We start from the raw sequence: 17,779 nt of genomic DNA, 5'->3' as shown, positions 1-17,779 counted from the left end.
TGACCATCTGTTGGGCGCTGGTGCCGACCTTGCTGCAACATGCTTTGTGAATGATCAAAGGCAGCATCCGCATAGAGAGAAATTCACCTCAGGAGGCAGGCCGGGGAATTAACAAGCCACCCAGCACAGATCCATTTTCCATGCAGTTTGGCCCTTTTGATTCACTAACTAGTCTGTCTCAGGCTCACATTGAGGAAGTGTCGGTCAAACAATGTAATATAAACAACAGCCCGCCCTGACAAAATGTGAAGCTCCTAGATAAACAGCAACACACTTAAAAGTTGGAAAATTTATTTGTAGAACAGCCCAGTGGCAAAAGATCTGTGTATTATTAGGTTTTTTTTTTTTGTTTTAGACCAATACTGATATGGGCTGCTTATGTTTATGGCCTTCCTGGGTTGCTCTAAAAGTCCATTTAGGTGTTGAGGGACGCATGCCAAATGACCAATCAGCACTTAAAAGAAGCATACACAGAGAGAGGCATGCTGATGTCCTCAGACAGACATTCCAAAACACTCAGCTCTTATCTCATCAAGGCTCAGTAAATAAAACATTTAACAGCTGCGCCACACTCAGGATTGCAAAGACAGTGTGGGCATTCTGCCTGATCCAGGAATAACACCGAGTGCACAGAAAAAGAGGCAACCAAATATAAGTCAGGCGCAAACTTGCATTAATACTTATGAGGTAATGTGAAGTTTTAAACAGACCAACAAAGACAAATTCTCAAGAGGATGACAGAACACAACAATCTTCTGGCATAGCTCACGCTTCAGAAATTTACCATAAGGCTTGATAAATCTCAGGTGAACTCCAGACAAATGACATACTCACAGAAATGCTCTCAAACACTGCAGCACTAGGACGATTAAGATGCACATCTTTTGGCTGACATTGTCATCACTGCTTTGTTTTGCTCGTTTATATTGTCTTATTGTCTTATCTTCTATTTGCCCATAATTATTCTTCCCTTTTCACTGCCTGTCTGTATGACAGTAAGACTATGTGCAGTATTTAACATGCTGTGGGGACACATGTCCACCCCAAACACCACAGAACAAATTCACTACTTTGTTTGCGTTCACAGCTCATTTGGCCCAATCCGTGTTTTAGCATTCTGTTATTGTCACGCTTGGTGAGGTTTTCTTTGCTGCCCACCGAGGGGGAGAAACATGTTCCAGAGGCTGTCAGCTGAGGCTCGCATTCACACGATCCTGCAGTATTACCTTCAGGCTCACTAACACAGAACACGTCTGAAAACAGCTACTGTGGAATCGTATGTGTGCCTAATCATTTGGGCATTTCCAGTGACTTTTGAATAAGAAGAAAATGTTCAAACAATCGACCAGGGAGAAAGTGAGCTCGGGAGGTGAGAAGTGGAGAAGTGTTGGAGAAATTACATCAAGATCAACTGTTTTACTGTTCTCTCCCATTTTTTGACCTTTTAACCATCACATACACACAAACTTTAGATACCAGAGATCAGTACTATCCCTGTGTGGTCTCCATCATACTTCCGCCTACAGATAGTGGCACACCCACATGTATTGCAGCCCCCTAATTTATTTGAGCCACCAACCCCCTAACACTTGATTGAAGAGCTTTGGGAAAGTGTCAGTGTGGTGCTGATGACTCCAAAGGCCGTGGAGGTTGACGAGAAGAGACAGGGTCTTGTTTGCAATTTCACAGGTGGAGCTGGTTAGTTGTGGGAATGTCACTTCTGGTCCTGAAGGTTTAATCTCCTCTAGCTAGCAGCAGTCTATGCACCCACTGACTGTAAACACAATGGCTCCCTATGGTACTGAGCTGATTGCTGTTTCATCAGGGCCAGGACTGGAGTCAGTGGAGAGGAGCTCTATCTCTTGCTGTTTGATGAACTTGTTTATTTTCCCTGCGCATGGGAGGCCCAGAACAAACTGATTGGCAAGCAGTGTGTTTATCAGAAGCTTACAATGCATTCCCGATGATACTGGACAGCCATTGCTACACCAAAGCCACAGCAAAAAGCTTAATTAGAGCTTTCTGAAAATAATGTCTTGATACCACCCCCTATAATGCCCATTATTACTGCTAAGTATGCTCTTCCATCAATTATGGCATGTGCTAATGTGAGTCGCACAGTAGAGAGCCAACATGTTTCAGTGGGCTCAAATAGCTTTGCTGCACTCTCCCACTCAGAAATTAATCTTCTTCCCAGCAGATACCTCTGCACAAGCCCAACACAGAAAGAAATGCATATGCCAGTATTAATTGGTCTGTGTAAACCGAAAACTAAATTCTTATATCTGAAATCTGGAATTATATTTGCCCCTAGAATACACAGGATTGTAAATATACTTTTTTCACCTTCAAAAACAGGCTCATTTAATTTGGAGTTAGGCTAGTCAACCAGTAAGGCAGTATAGTTGATTGTGACATTTGAGGAAGAGAGGACCTGTTTTCCCTTGACTCCATTTAGTTACACCTACTGTTTGTGTCTGTAGTGAAAATATGTGAATATGCAAAGGAAAATAAGAAGACATTACACAACTGTTTTACACTCTCTACCACCCACCACGTCTGACATCTGTTCTCTGCCTCCACCACACTTTTTACTCTGCAAATCTCCCTGTCATTCTCCATACCACATTCCTCATCGCTAATTTCTTCTCACCTTTTTCTTTCTTCTTTAATATTCCTTTTTCTCTCCCCCTACTTTTAAGTAAGAGTCTGTGGCTCTGTCACACACACACACACACACACACACAGTTACACACTAACACACACACACACACACACACACACACACACACACACACACACACAGTGGCTGCAGTGTGCAGGTGATAATGAAGTGTCTGGAAAAGAGGATTAGGTGGAGTGGTGGGCATCATCCCTGCGGTATAAATGCTCATCTCCCCCTCAGGGAGGACACACGAAGTGTCTTTCACCTCAGTCCAACTGGCTGCCTGGAGTCACTCTCAGCTAGCATGCTGGGATGACTGCTGTGGCCCACAGGAATCAACAGTGGTCTAGCTCCTACGGGACGCTTGGTGTTTCATCCTCTTAGCCTGGTTGTGCAGAATAAACAGGCAGGCGTCAGAGAAGCATAACAGGCAGTGGGAAAGTGAAGATCTTCACCAAGGGGAACAGGCTGATACAGACAGAAAGAGTGTGTGAGAGAGACAGAAGAGACAGACGAAGAGAAGGAGAGAGAAACTCATCCTCTTCCCAGTGCTCTTAGAAAAAGATGACAGCTTTCCTCTGGAGCTTGCTCTGCTCTCCTTGGGCTGAAACCTCAGTTGTAGGCAAGAGGCCTGTCAGACACAGCTAACTAGGCTGCCCCATGAGAGATGCAGAAAGCTTGACAGTTTGTTAGTAGCTGGCAAAAGGGCGCCCAGGCAGGTCAGTCTCTGCACAGAAAACGTCAAAGACATGTCACTAATCAGCTACCAACCAGCTCATCAGAGATGCTCATATGAAAATACCCCTTCCTCTACACCCACTGCTAGTAAAAAATAAAAACATTATTATTATCAGTGCACTGTCACATACTCAAGGCCCAAGAACTACAACACCCCAAAGCTACTGTAAAGACGAGGTAACTCTGAACAATCAGGACCTCATGTGCTGCAATGCATTCTGTAATGTTTATTCAATTTTAATTCAATTCAGTTTCACAACAAAGTCATCTCAAGGCACTTTACAGTGTGAGGTTTAAGACCTCACACACAAGTGTATACAGAGTTAGATGGAAAACCCAACAATCCCACTTGAGCAGCTGTAGGTGACAGTGGAGAGGAAAAACTCCCTTTAAAAGGAGAAACCTCCAGCAGAACCAGGCTCAGAGTGGGCGGCCATCTGCCTCGACCGGTTGGGGTGAGTGGAAAGAGGAGAGAGGAATGAACAGCAGGCAACAAAAAACAACAACAACAAGCAAAAACAGGGTGCAGGGTGGTAGGACCAGTAACTGTACTCTGGAACTATACAGCTCTGAGGTCAAGGATACCTGCAGAAAAGTACAGAGAGAGACAGAGAGGAGGAAGCACAACTACAAGAGATAGACGACACAAAGTTAATGGCATGCATGATGCAAATGGTGGCATTTGAATGAATAGAGGAGAGGAGAGGAGCTTAGTGTACCAAGGGAGGTCTCCCAGCAGAATAATCTATATTCAGTCACCTGGGACATTTTTAACTATCAGCTTTAGAAAAGGAAAGTTTTAAGCCTGGTCTTAAATGTAGAGAGGGTGTCTGCCTCTAGAACTTGACCCGGGAGTTGGTTTCACAAGAAAGGAGCTTGATAGCTAAAGGAAAATATGGAACTATAAAGTCTTTAAGATGTGATAGAGTTTGATTATTAAATGCTTTGTATGAGAGGAGAAGTTATTTTAATTATTTTCTGGAGCTAATGTAGGAGAAATATGATCTCTCTTTCTAATTTCAGTCTGAACTATGGCTGCAGTTCTAGAGATTTCTTTATGTATGATGTAAAGGAGATATCCTGGTCAACGATAACTCAGTGATTCTTCACAGTATTACTTGAGGCCAACGTTATGTCATCTAGGGTAAGAATATAATTTGACCATCATGTCTCTGAGGTTTTTAGAACCAAACAAAAAAAAAACTGTTTTGTTTGAATTTAGGAGTGGAAAACAAGACATCCAGGACTTTATGTCTTTTAAGTAAGCTTGAAGTTAGACTAATTGGTTTGTTTCTTCTGGTTTCATAGATAAATAAAGCTGAGTATGATCTGCATAGTCTGTTTATAATCTGTGTAATAAAATGTTATGATCTATAGTGTTGAATGCAGCACTAAGATCTAACAAAACAAGTATAGAGAGAAGTTTGCTGTCTGATGCTGAGAGAGGATCGTTAGTGACCTTTCCCAGTGATGTTTCTGTTCTATGATGTACAGTAAATCCCGACTGATCTTCATACAAGTTACCCCTGAGTTATTCCTATGACTTTTTATCAGTAAGGCTACAGTGCTGAAAAGAAGCCTGGGGTTGTTCTTATTTACCTCTATTAATGAGGAATAATATGTGGTTCTAGCATTAGGAGGGCTTTTAAATATATTATTGCCTTTCAAGGCTAGGCAAGATTAATCTAAACTAGTGAAACCATTTTACGTGATGTCTGCTTTAAACTACAGATTTGTCCATTGTACCATGGAACGGGCTCCCTCTGATTCACTACTGTCTTTTTCAGAGGGGCAACAGTATCAAGTATTGTTCTGAGTGAGGCTGCAGTATTATCAACAAGATAGTCGAATTGTACTGGAGTAGAGTTAAGATGACTGCCCTCCTCTGTGTTGGTACATGGCTCTGAAATAAAAGATGTTGACTCATTCAGACTGACATATTCTCCCTCTTTCAGTAAAACAAAATAAATCTATTTGATGGTCACTAATCACATCATTCAGTTCAAAAAAGAGCAAAAAAGCTGTAGGGTCTTGCTAGTTGGACTAGCATTCTTCAAATGCCAACGGACTGTCAGTCAGATTGTCAGTCTGCATCATTAATGGGAAGAACTCATTGATACCTTCACAGCAAAGCATTGAGGCCTGGCAAAGACAATGACCTTGATCAGAGTATGCCATGGAAGCCTGCCCGGAGATCCCGGCGTAAGAAGACTAACAACAAGGCTTTAAAGCACACCATCTAGCATCTAGAGTGAGATTCAGCCACTTTAATTTTCTGGACAAATTCCTTTAGCTAAACTAGAATCCTTTTTCTATTAACCTTAGGCTGGCTAATTCTTTACCACATGAATGTCAGGGCACATCTAAACTCTTGTACTGTATTTACATTAACAGTACTGTATTTATAAATCAAAAGAGAATCATGCCATACTGAAACAATCCATATCCAAAGTTATCATTTAACAAAATACTTACACTAAAATCTAACAACACACTACCAAATAGCCTAAATAGCTTTCAGTACTATTAGATATAGGGAATGAATGGCATGGCAGAAAGCCCTGTATTAAAGAAATTAAACCTTAAAATAAACTTCAAAGTAAAGGAAAATAAACCACAAGTTTTGATGCTAAATGTCTTTCATGTTTCATAGAACATGATTCTGTTCACATTGTAGATCAGACGACCAGATTTTGTTTAATGATGCAATTTGGAAATTGGAATGTGTTTTTCTGTTTACCTTTTGTCCTATGTATGCGTTATTGAAAAAGACATCTATATTTTGCAAGAATTTCTCCAGCAAGAAATCCAAACAAACATTTTGAAAATAATGCAGATTCATACGATTGTTGATGATTGAGTGCAGATTGGCATGTCGGCTGTCTGAATCATTTGTGAGCATGTGGCTAAGCCTGTCCTGATGTCCTTGTAGTAGTCTTGCCATGATTGGTCAGACTATGCAATGGGGTAGTGCCCTGCTAAGAACTGTCCCCATCTGTCAGATCTCATCACTCTATCCTGCATTGCTGAGGGCAGCGGGACCAAAACTGACCACTGAGTCAACTGACAAGACAACTCAGCATCCAGTTATCCCAGAATAAGATTTGTGCACGTACACACATTCACTTTTAAATTCATGAAGACACACAGGCCTGCACAGGGGCTCACATGGCACACACATTCACACACAACACACAGACACAGAGTCTGTGCAGGATCTATCCCTAAAACAGCCACAACAAAGACCATACAGGACATAAATGCACTCTGACAGTGGGGTTGAAAATGCCTCGAATTGTCTAAAATCTCAACAACTGACCCAGAAATACTGGTGTGCAGAGGGGGGTCTCGAGTGCTGTGGGAGGTTGTGTATGATCCATTGTGGGAAGATTACTAATATTACACTTCTTTGCCCATAGAGTCCTGTAGTTGTATTTTCACTTTGTGTACAATGAGGGGAGACAGCATTAAGTGAAGGATCTATAAACTAGGGCACAAGTGCTTTGTTGTACAAAGGCAGCTGAATTGCTAAATGGTTGAAATATACATGAGGGGTACAATATGCTGTGGGATTGTAGAATATCACTCTTCCTGTCCTCTGATTGAAGTCAAAGGCCACCTTTGTTTCCTTTCAGGGAGAGCAGGAAGGAGTGCAGAAAACAGAGAGAGAGGCTACAGAGGTCAAACACAAAGAAAAACAAGCAGCTGCAATATGTTTGCAGCAGCAGCCCCGAGGGCAGGAGAGGACCCAACTGCAAGATCGCATACATTTAATTTCAACAAAATGACTCTGAGGAGTTCAAGCTGTTTACTGCATGTTTGTACTGTTGCTTTCCAAGCAAACCTGACATTATGTGCAAAAGCATAAAAGAGTATGCAAAATGTAGACACCAGACCTTTCAAAATTAAAATAGCTTTTATAATATTGCTTATTTAATACTGTAATCTTTTTTTTCTTGTACTTTTTACTGCTACACAGTTCCTGGATGTAATAGCATTCAGATCCTCTCTAGCCTCAGATGATTTGAAGCTTGGCAATTATCCTGAGGATCTTAGGCCACCGCTAGCAGAAATTATCATCTTAAACCAACAAAGTTGCAGATTTTCTATGGTTCATTATATGACGGAAAAGATTCTAGACAATGTCCACCACCTCAAATGACCCTCAGTGGTGGAGGGCAGTGAGACTGTATCAGTACAAACATTGCAGGGCATTGAGTGTAATTCTAATGTATATTACCAATAACACTGCTAAAGGAAACCATTTACACATGCAAGTATGCTCAGCTATAAACTAAAATTCAAGCTCTGGATTACACATGCATTCCACAGTGATTTCCAAGAACCTGTCAGTTTGATAGCAAAGTCCACCTGTGAGTCTCAGAAAAAAGAATCAAAATAAAAATCTTTGAATAACTGTGTGTGAGAGAGAGAGAGAGAAAGGGGGATCCTGATTAGTGCCACAGAGCTCGCTGCACCACAGCAAGACACAGAAAGCTTTATATAGTTTGATATGTGCATGTGTGCCTTTTAAAGTTCGGCCCTTTCCCTCACCTGCGCTGCAGTGCCAGAGATCAAGTGATGCCGTCAACTAGCTAATGACATGACTGCCGCAGGCGACGGCCAGCAGCTTGATTTATACATGGGGACAGAGATGAATGATTCATTGGCCAAGTGAGGGATCCCAGAACACGTGGCAGCTATATGCCACACTCATTTACAGATGCACACTCCTTCAATAATCCCTTGGAACATTTTCTTACTGTATGTCTCATAAGCTTAGCATTACACTACTAACCAGTCCTATTACCACTACTCTCTCCGCTTTCTCACGCTGGCACCTTGAGCGATCATGAACTCCCTGACCATTTCTTCTTCTCTTCCCATTAAAATCCAAAATATAGAACCCACTGTTGTAGGCTAAAATGAATGGCCCAATCATCCTGCATCAATTAGTCCATCCATCACTGCTGATTGGACGGGGGTGGGTGGTGTTCAGGGTAGCTGTACTGTGGTGGCAGGAGGGAGATAGAGATGGCATTAGAAAGAGCTTTCACACTGAAATGCAATTACCATGACTATTTGGGTACCGCAAAGTGCAGTCCACCCGATGACCTTGTCCTGTTAATTTCAATAGAATGTCCTCTAAATTACGTCATCTCTGTATTAATTGGGTCAAGTGATCTGACAGCACAAGGATACTTCTCACATGAACATTTTTCAATATGATGTCTGATGATGAGGTCTCCCTTTGGCCAGCCACTGAGATGTCACTGCTCTTAAAATAACTCGATATACTGTATAGGAATGGTCACTTCACCACCTTTCATTAAAAATACAAGAGACATCAGTGAAGATGTTATAGATCATACTCTTCCTGTAAAACACAGAATAAACTTCATTGATAGAAATGATAAACAGATCTACTAGTCAATGAAATAAGTGGCTGTGGCTTTCTTGCATAAGATGAAGTCAGTATGCTAGTTTACGTAGTAAACAAAGCCAGGCAACACCTCGTTTAGAGATTACAGTATAGTCCCTTTAGTCCGTTAGACACTTTTGTCCAAAGCGACTCACAAGGTACTAAGTATTCCTACTAGAGGTAGGCCACAGCTGGGATTCAAACGCCAGTCTCCAGCATGGAGTGTGGCGATGTTACTACTACGCTATCCAGCATTAAATGCACTTAATGCATAAACATGCCTCCACTGATGTGTAGTGTCAATTTGTTTCTTATTTTACTAGGGAAGTGTAAATTATGAAATTACATATCAGCGTATACAAGAACAAAGGCAATTGGAATAAAGATTTGAATTCGTTAAATGACTGTCACTGTCATAAGCTAATGCAAAACAGCACCCCCATTTAAATCACACAAAGTTATGGAACAACAAATGTCTTTATCTTATGAGTTTACCTTTTTAAATACGACCTAACAGCTGGGCTAACTCCAAAGAGGGAGCAGATTCACATTTATGTGCTTAAAATGCAAGCGCCAAAAACAAATATCCAAAAGTGGACCTAAATCAGAGAGTATCTAACCGCCTACTAAATATGAGGAGATAATGTAAGTGAATCCCTAGAGTACTGCACTAACTGAGAAATCTTTGCATTCAATTTATCATTTTACATTATTTAGGCTACTCCATGGGGAAGCACGCTACCTCTGTCATAAGTTATGCTAATGGATGTTACTACCATCTGTGAACTGAGGACCATCAGTCAAGCATAGTGTGCAAACTCTGAGTTATGAGAATAATATGTAATCTCTGAGTGATTAATCATAAAGGGGAGTTCTGGGACTTCCGGAGGGCTGAGATCCTGCGACAGGGACATAAGGCCATCTACCCCAAACCGTCAGACAACACCACCCTATCTGTCGACCTCCCCCTTCCCCTGCACACAGCACCATGCCCCATGCCCTGGTCCCCTGTAATCTACTCAATAAACAAGCCTTGGGCAGGACCCAGACGGAGGATAATGGGTCACCTGGAGGTGACACGAAAAGAAAACAGATCTCTTTGAATAACGAATGGAGACAGAGATAAGAATGGTAAAGCACTTAGAAATCTTGACAAAGGTTTATCCAAACATGTCCAAAACTGGATACATTTTGTTTTGTTAGGCATGTTAAGCACTCGGTTGTAAGAAGTTGAATAGGTTTGCGGTTACTGGGTACTGCTGCTAAAATAGCAATGCTGATGTTGTATTTCAGTGGTCTGATAAATTCTCTACAATCACATGTCCTCACATTTCACCCAAAGGTCACAGCTCAGAAATTCAAAAAAATATTTTTCTGCAGATGAACTAGGCATTGCATTGTCATGTTACTATGACTCCACATCCAATGAGATCTTAAGTTGCAGAGGAAGCCAAAGGACCGCACAAGCATCACCACAGCCGGACACAATCACAGTGAGCTTAATTAATCTTATATATTAGAATGTGTTGGTACTTGCTATGACTCACACCACTGTTTAGGAAACCTATGAAGGAGAAGAGCTGGGGGCACACAGCAGTAGAGCCTATGTTATGTAAGCAATGACAGAGGCTGGTGAATTCAGTGAGCGTTAGCAGCCCGTGGCTAAATTAGCCTGAGTCAGGATGTACAAAACAACCATGCATGTGCCCCACCGCTTGACTGGAGCAGAGGATGAAGGCCCAACCTGAGAAGAACGATTTGTTTGGGTGGTCTAGTTAAAGCCTAGTGCTAAATGGGCAATGGTTCTGGTTAGAATGCTAATGAGCCAATTCTCCTCCTGGATGGAGACATCAAAGGCAAATGGAGCTCCCTCTCTCTCTGGCTACATGAGGCTTCATGGTATCATTACATGGCTCTGCGTGAGCTTGCATGCTTGTGTGCGCGTGTGAAAAAGACAAATGGTGGGGAACCAGGGACAGACAACGCAATGTTTACATTAGGTCTATTCTTTTGGGACCGTGCCAGCATCCAGGCTTGCTGTGACACACATCACACGAGCAACCTGGTACCATTCATGATTACCCTCTATTCACAGAGGCCTCATTTAGCATGCTATTATCAGAGATCATTGTTATTTCCCTCTATGTATGTATGGAATTCCAGTGAGACTAGCATGTCTAACGTAGATAACAGTGCTATTTTGGTTAACCCCATTGTGTACATAATACAGAAGACATACAACCCAGAGAGAATTTCCATCAGTGATTTCTAAAGATTTAATAGAACATCAGGGCATACAAAAATATTTTGCAGTGCATTTCCTCTTAACTAATGCTAGGGAAATAATGTGTTTTTGGGAACAGGACAAATCTCAGCCAGGATTTTATTTTTCACTCTATTCACATTGTTGTGTTTGAAAGCAAACTGAAGTCGCGTCTGCTTTGCTGTGACCACTTAACATTGATAAGATACACAAAGAGGAGAAGCCTCTCTTTAAAAATATAAAATAACAAAAGTCATGAAAGGTATGTAAAGTGATGTAAACTTCCAAAAGTGTGTACGTGGTAAATCAACTTTCCTTACATAAACTAAAGACTTTGTCCGGTTTCCACATACTGATGGGAGAACTAAACATGGCTCAGGTGCATGAGGCCAGCATGATGGATCATCCTGCCCCTCTGCAGAGCCCTGAGAAGACAGCTGGGAGATAAGGAGGGCTCTGTATGAGAGCACATCTCCTCCTCACATCGATCCTCATTGCCACCAAGGCAGGAGGTCTTCACATGCCAAACCACAGATAGAGGTAGAGGGAGGGTGAGAACAGAGGGAACGGTTTTGCAGGTTTAGCAGCTACCTCCGAGTGATAAAGACCGTGGAAGATAAAACCCTTCTTGGTCCTGTGCAGATAAAAGACAAACAATGTAGAGCTTTGTTTTGGGGTAAAAATAACATTTTCAGCTCTCTAGCAGATAACTATTATCTCTCTCTAGTTATAATCATATCCTCATTCCTTAGCATGGGCAACATAACAGAAATATCCAGCGAAAACAAATAGATGTAAAATCAATTAAATACATAGCACAGACTTGTTTTGGTCATTATTAACAATAAGAAAGTCTTAATTTTGTCAAAAATATAAAATGAGGCTAAAATGTCGCAGACCAAAACAAGACAAAAACGAACAAAATAGCAAAAAACTAAATCCAATATACATTTCTATGGTTATAACTAAATCAAAATCAGATAGCAAAATGGTTACGATAAGTCTTAGTAATTTAGAGTGTTGTGACCTTGTGTATTGTGCCAGTAGTTTGGCAGGAAAAGGCATCACTGGAAGTCAATGAGGAATAGAAGAAAAAAAAAATGGAAAAATCACAATATAAAATAACACCAGCTACAATTACAATTCCTTTGGAGTTAATAAGCACAGCTGCAGGTCACAATCAACTGAAATGTTTTCTTGCAAAGTAAGACATTAATTGATGTATAACATGTCCCAGTGTTGACAGTTGCAAATTTGATTTAATTTTTGTTGCTGCTGCAGTAAAATGGAGCAATCTGTGCTACCTTAACACCTATTATTATCAGCTGAAGGACCTCGATCAATCAACAAGACTGTGTGTTTTAAGATTCAGAGAACTGTAAAAAGGTGATTTGCTTCTAAAATAACAATAATGAAAACAAAATAGCAAAGAAAATTGCCTCTTGTGTTTCTCTGTACGTGGCAAATCAATACCCAGAGCAGACGGCAGAAGAGAAAGACAGCAATCAGAAGGACAGCACACCCAGCTTTACAGGGTCCAACAAGTGAGACGTGTGTTCATAACCTTTGATATTAGTCACAGAAGTCCTTTAGATGAATGTGTGCTGAGGGCCTCTTCATGTCACTGATACAGATTAAGATGCTGCATCGCTGCGAAACAATCACTGGAAAATTTGCCGTCTCAACCATGTATCAGACGAGATGAGGGTCACTCTAGGCCACACGATTTGAATAAGATTTTACACACTCTGAGACCTACAGTGGCAAGTAAAAGTATCTGAACCTTTTGGAATTGTGTGGTTTTCTGCATTATTCATCATGAAACGTGATCTGATCTTCATCTATATCAATGGTATAAACAAATATGATGTGATGTGATATGATGTCTTTATTGAGAAGAACCATAAAAACTTCATATTGTGAGTGGAAAAAGTATGTGAACCCTTAGACGCTGCTTGGCAGCAACCTCAACCAGACTCCTCCTGTAGCTTTGGATCAGACCTGCACATCATTCAGAAGATATCTTATCCCATTCTTCCAGGCAGAACTGCTTAATCGGTTATAATCTTTCGATGTCTCGTGTGGCTCTCTTCATCGTTGTTCCACAGCATCTCTAATGGGTTAAGGTCTGGACTCAGTTTTGGACACTGTCTTGGCCACTCCAAAAGGCGGATTTTGTGGAGCCTGTGCCCGAAACACTGAAGCCTCATCCATCCATTCATCAGGTTGGATGCAGGTGAGCTTTTCCTCGCTTAAATCCCATGCAGCCACAAAGTTTGGAGATATTTTGTATTCATTATTGAAATGGGCTTCTATGTAGTGTGCTGTAAAACTAATGTATGACTGCTAATTGTGCAGTTAGACCATAGGTCTGTTGTGGTGGCAAACAAAGTAGATTAGTGCTTTTGACACTTCAGTAGCCACTTCTGCACGACATTTTTCATATAAAGCAGGTGGTGCAACCCTTGTGAAATAGTGTCGAGATGTCAAGCATAATGCTTGTCCAGAGTATATAATTTATAATCCAGCCAGCAAGTTCACATACTTTTTCTTGCCACATTACACTCTGAGCAGGGAACTGTGTTGAGGCTTCGATGTTGCTTTATGTCAGCTGTGCACTGGTAACTCGTGCCATGCCAGGTGTTCACATTCTGATAAATAAAGTACAGTACAGAATGACTTCCTATTTGTCAGTGTATTATTATGTTCTAATATGTGTTTTTTTATTATAAATTAGATAAAGTCATATACTGTATAACATTTCAACCAGTACTAGTTACTATTATTTATTTTTTAGCTCTGTATGTGCACAAACACAGCAAAGACTAAATTAATCTAGGAATTCTACATGTACTAAAGGAACATATACATTACACATACAAATATATCTAATGTTGTGTCTAGGATCATCCTGTACTACTGAGAGCTGTCAGGAGACACATTCAAAGTGACAGCCAACACAGATGGATAAACAGATAAGGCTGAAGCAGTGACCTTATTTCATTGTCATACCATGCCAACGTATCATCAAAAAAGCCCCTCTGGACTAAAATTTAACATCCCACACCTAACGGAGTGTGTTTTACCCAAATCCCTCATCTTTTTCTGGTGAAGAATGATTATTTCAATCATGTCAGTAAAAGTCACATTTCAGAGAAGATGAACGGAGGCACTGGGCGGTAGCATTCTACTGGAGTTCCCTACCCATTATTCCAACATCACGCTTGGCTGCCTCAGATTTCCTCCATTGCTTTGATGATAATTTTCTTCGGCAGGCTGCTAAAGTAATGGCCATCTCTCAGCATGGCCTAGTGCGAGGTTGCCCTGCTCCACGCTCTAATGTTTTGGCCTTACATTCAGCCACATTTAACACAGACACTTGAAACGAAATAGACACTAAAGCCTTTCACGAACTCAAAGGATAATATAGATGTGTCACATTTTTCAAATCTGAGAAATGCAGCTGTTATTGCTTTAATACCATATGGACAACCAATGAGAAGATTTAATGAAAAACAAAGGTGTTCACTCACCTCCCCCTCCTCCCAGAAGACTGGAGTTTGCTGAAAAGAGACAAAAAAAAGAAAAAGTCAGTAAACTTTAAAGAATAAGCAAATATGGATCATTGGATATAGTCAGTTATATTTGGACATTTTAGGTTGAAGTGTGATTTTTAATGAGTTTATCTGTTTGACATCCAAACCTGCAGATGTAATTTTTAATTTATATCATCTAATAAACAAAGCTACTACTGCAAAATGTCAGAGATTAAAAACAACACACACAACAGCATACAATTATGCACACATAAATATTTTTTCTTGCCACTTTATTCACAGTATAAAGTCTAAAAACTGCTAAAGAACTTTTTTTAATTTCTTACTTTACTTTCTGCGAACGTAGCAGTAAGGATCACATGTCAAAGAGAGGAGGACGGTGTTGGTGTGAAACACCAAGACGAGCCTCATAGTGACTCAAATGACTAATGCAGTTATGCTCCAGATCAGTTTCTCAGTTAAACCTGCAATCACACAATATCTGTCTAGCAATACAAGATTAAGCATTTTGGTGGTAGCTTCCAAGAACACCACAGTCATCCAAAAGTAACAGGAATGTCACCCAATAGTTTGTTTTTCACATCTCCCACAGACAAAAGTAATCACTGTGTGTGGCTCTGTTTTTCTTTAACTATTAAAATAGAAAGTTGGCAACAAACGCGAGTCAGTCAGCAGATAATTTGAATACACGCTCTTTGGCAAATTTTGTCTTTGGAAATACGACAAATGTAATGTTCAATAAAACATTGTTAATTAAAAGCAATTAGTCCAGACAGCTGTATCTAGTGCCGTAAAACACTGACATCTGCATTTCGCCCTGGCTTTGTGGGGTCTGGTTGTGTCTTTACAGGAAGGGTGTCACATAAATCACTGGACATAAGCTGAGAGGAGCTCCTCAGTACAAGGCCCAGCGAGGACAAAGTGAGGCTTTGTTCTCAAGTGTGGTATCGATGTGTAGCCCAGTCAGTGTAAAGCCCAGCTCGCTGTGATTTTGTTTATCATCTTTAAAACTGTTTAGTTCACAAATACTCACAATGTGACCTGGTCCTGTGTTGTTCATATGAATCTACAACATTAATCATGGTTCAACAGAAGGCATCGTCATCTACGTGGAGAGTGGATCATTAAACATTAACCTATTATCATTTTGCTCTGTCAGTTAGAGCCATCCATCGCACATGAGAGGGAAAAGACTAGAGGGAATTCAAAGTACATCTTTTAATTTGAGTGTTACCGAAAGTAGGTAGCCTCTGTGTTTGAAGTGCAGTTCGTACAGCATGCACTAGAAGACTCATACACTGCAACATGCCTTTAATGATCTTCAGTTCCAGCTACAGTACAGCATTGGATATCATTAGCAGTGAACATGATCCCATTAAAACATTACTTCTCAAAAACGTTGCGGTGCACAAGCAACAGATAATGAACATGTGGTATCAGGAAGAGCTCTCCAATCATAGCACAAGTCCTGTGGCTGCTATTTCTGGCCTGATTATATGTAGAGGGGGACTTCTGGAGTTCACTCAGATTCCACACCTTTCTGTGGCACCATTATGGCTCTGCATTGTTCTCATCTGAGCACCACACATATGAGTGGGCAGAGGGACAAAGAAAGCTCTCCCACTGCAAAATTTGTTCATCAAAGGGCTTTTGTTGTGTGTGTGTGTGTGTGTGTGTGTGTGTGTGTGTGTGTCTGAGTGTGTGTTTGCACAAGTACACACACGCACTATAAGCGCCTCACACAGACACAAAAACAGCAACTCAAACAGGGATGTACTGACAATCCACTGTCATGTTTACAATAGCACCTCTCCAGGTTGTTCTGTGATAAAAAAGACGCTCCTGTTCTTCCAGCCTTTGTTTAGCTCTGGAATCTGTCAGCTATCGACAGCGAGCACACAACTCAAATGTGCATCATTTCCACAACACCCTTTAAAAGCCTAAATAAATGGAGTGAAATGTTTTATGGGCTGCGTTAAACAAAGAAGCCTCTGATTTTTAAGGTAAATGCTTAGAAACATGCCAAGAAGTTTTTTTTTCATAGGATGGAAATGGATTAAGCTCGCTGTGGTTCTTCTGTGATCAGTACAATCAAAGTAATAGTTTCAGTAGCAGTTCAGTGAAAGCTAATAGTATGCTAGTTTTCAGCAAAGTCTATCATCATTGTCTAGTCTCCTGAAGAGTCTTCCTATTCCTGAGCTATTAAAACACTGGGGTTTAATTACCTGACATTATGGAAATGCATACCTGAGGGGGGAGCTTCATTTACTCCACACCTAATCAGAGTTTGGAGATGCAGTTGGTAATCAGTCTGACACAATTCTCCTGTGTGTATGTGCGTGAGGAGGGGTAGTGGCACTAGTGAATGGGGTAGTGTTGGGGTTGAGATGTCAGATGCCTTCTAAACACGTGTGACTTTGTGTGATCGTGACAATCACCTACTGGGAGAAGAAAAGCATTTGATAATGCTCTTGTCTCAGTGGTGGGTGTGATAAATATGGAAATAGGGAGGGGTGTAAAAACACTACTTCATCTTTTCATTTGCTCTCTACCCAGCATCCTCTCCTGTAGTGATCAGAATGACATGAAACATGTTTTGCCGGGTTCTCTTATAGGGCACTCAGCTGCTTATACACACTGAATATCTGTACCCTACAGAGTCGGTGGGCTCAGCCCACAGCAATACATATCAAGGGAGAAATTAAAACAACAAAATGGATGGGAAGCTGCTCTGACAACCAATCTTCAAGCGTGTGACAAATAGCAAACAGCTGCTGGAGAAACCAACTTACGGCCCACAGTCTCTCACTTTTAGCACTAAAGGTTATGAGCTTGTGCCTTATTCACTATGACTTGATTGAGAAGTGCGTCAATTAACCTGAGTGAAAACCAAAACAGAAATCCATATTTGGCCACATCCATCCCATAATGCATATTTCATAGTGTATGTATTAATTATAAACTAGCTCTCCTTGCTGTTTGTGCCTGCCCTGGGCTCAGTCTGGCTATTTTGTGGAGGATCAACACATTTCTGCCTTCAGGGAAGCAGCGAGAGAGCCTACAATTAGTATTGTCAGAACACTTTTATCTGGCATCTACATGTGGAGTTGTCTCTCTAAATCTATGATTAACAG

General features: G+C 40.9%; 1 protein-coding gene across 3 annotated transcripts in view; it reads right to left on the bottom strand.

The window, feature by feature from the left end:
• The window catches only part of macrod2 (mono-ADP ribosylhydrolase 2), a 361,160-nt gene that overhangs the window by 242,357 nt on the left and 101,024 nt on the right, over window positions 1-17,779 (bottom strand). For all 3 annotated transcript variants that reach the window (XM_026353614.1, XM_026353615.1, XM_026353616.1), the window contains exon 4: window positions 14,622-14,651. In XM_026353614.1, coding sequence (XP_026209399.1) covers window positions 14,622-14,651 — 30 coding nt within the window. The remainder of the gene's footprint in view (window positions 1-14,621; window positions 14,652-17,779) is intronic.

The sequence above is a fragment of the Anabas testudineus genome, chromosome 15, assembly GCF_900324465.2.
Source record: "Anabas testudineus chromosome 15, fAnaTes1.2, whole genome shotgun sequence".
Classification (NCBI taxonomy): Eukaryota; Metazoa; Chordata; class Actinopteri; order Anabantiformes; family Anabantidae; genus Anabas; species Anabas testudineus.
The sequence above is the reverse complement of the archived record's forward strand: the minus strand, read 5'-3'. Positions and strand labels throughout refer to the sequence as shown.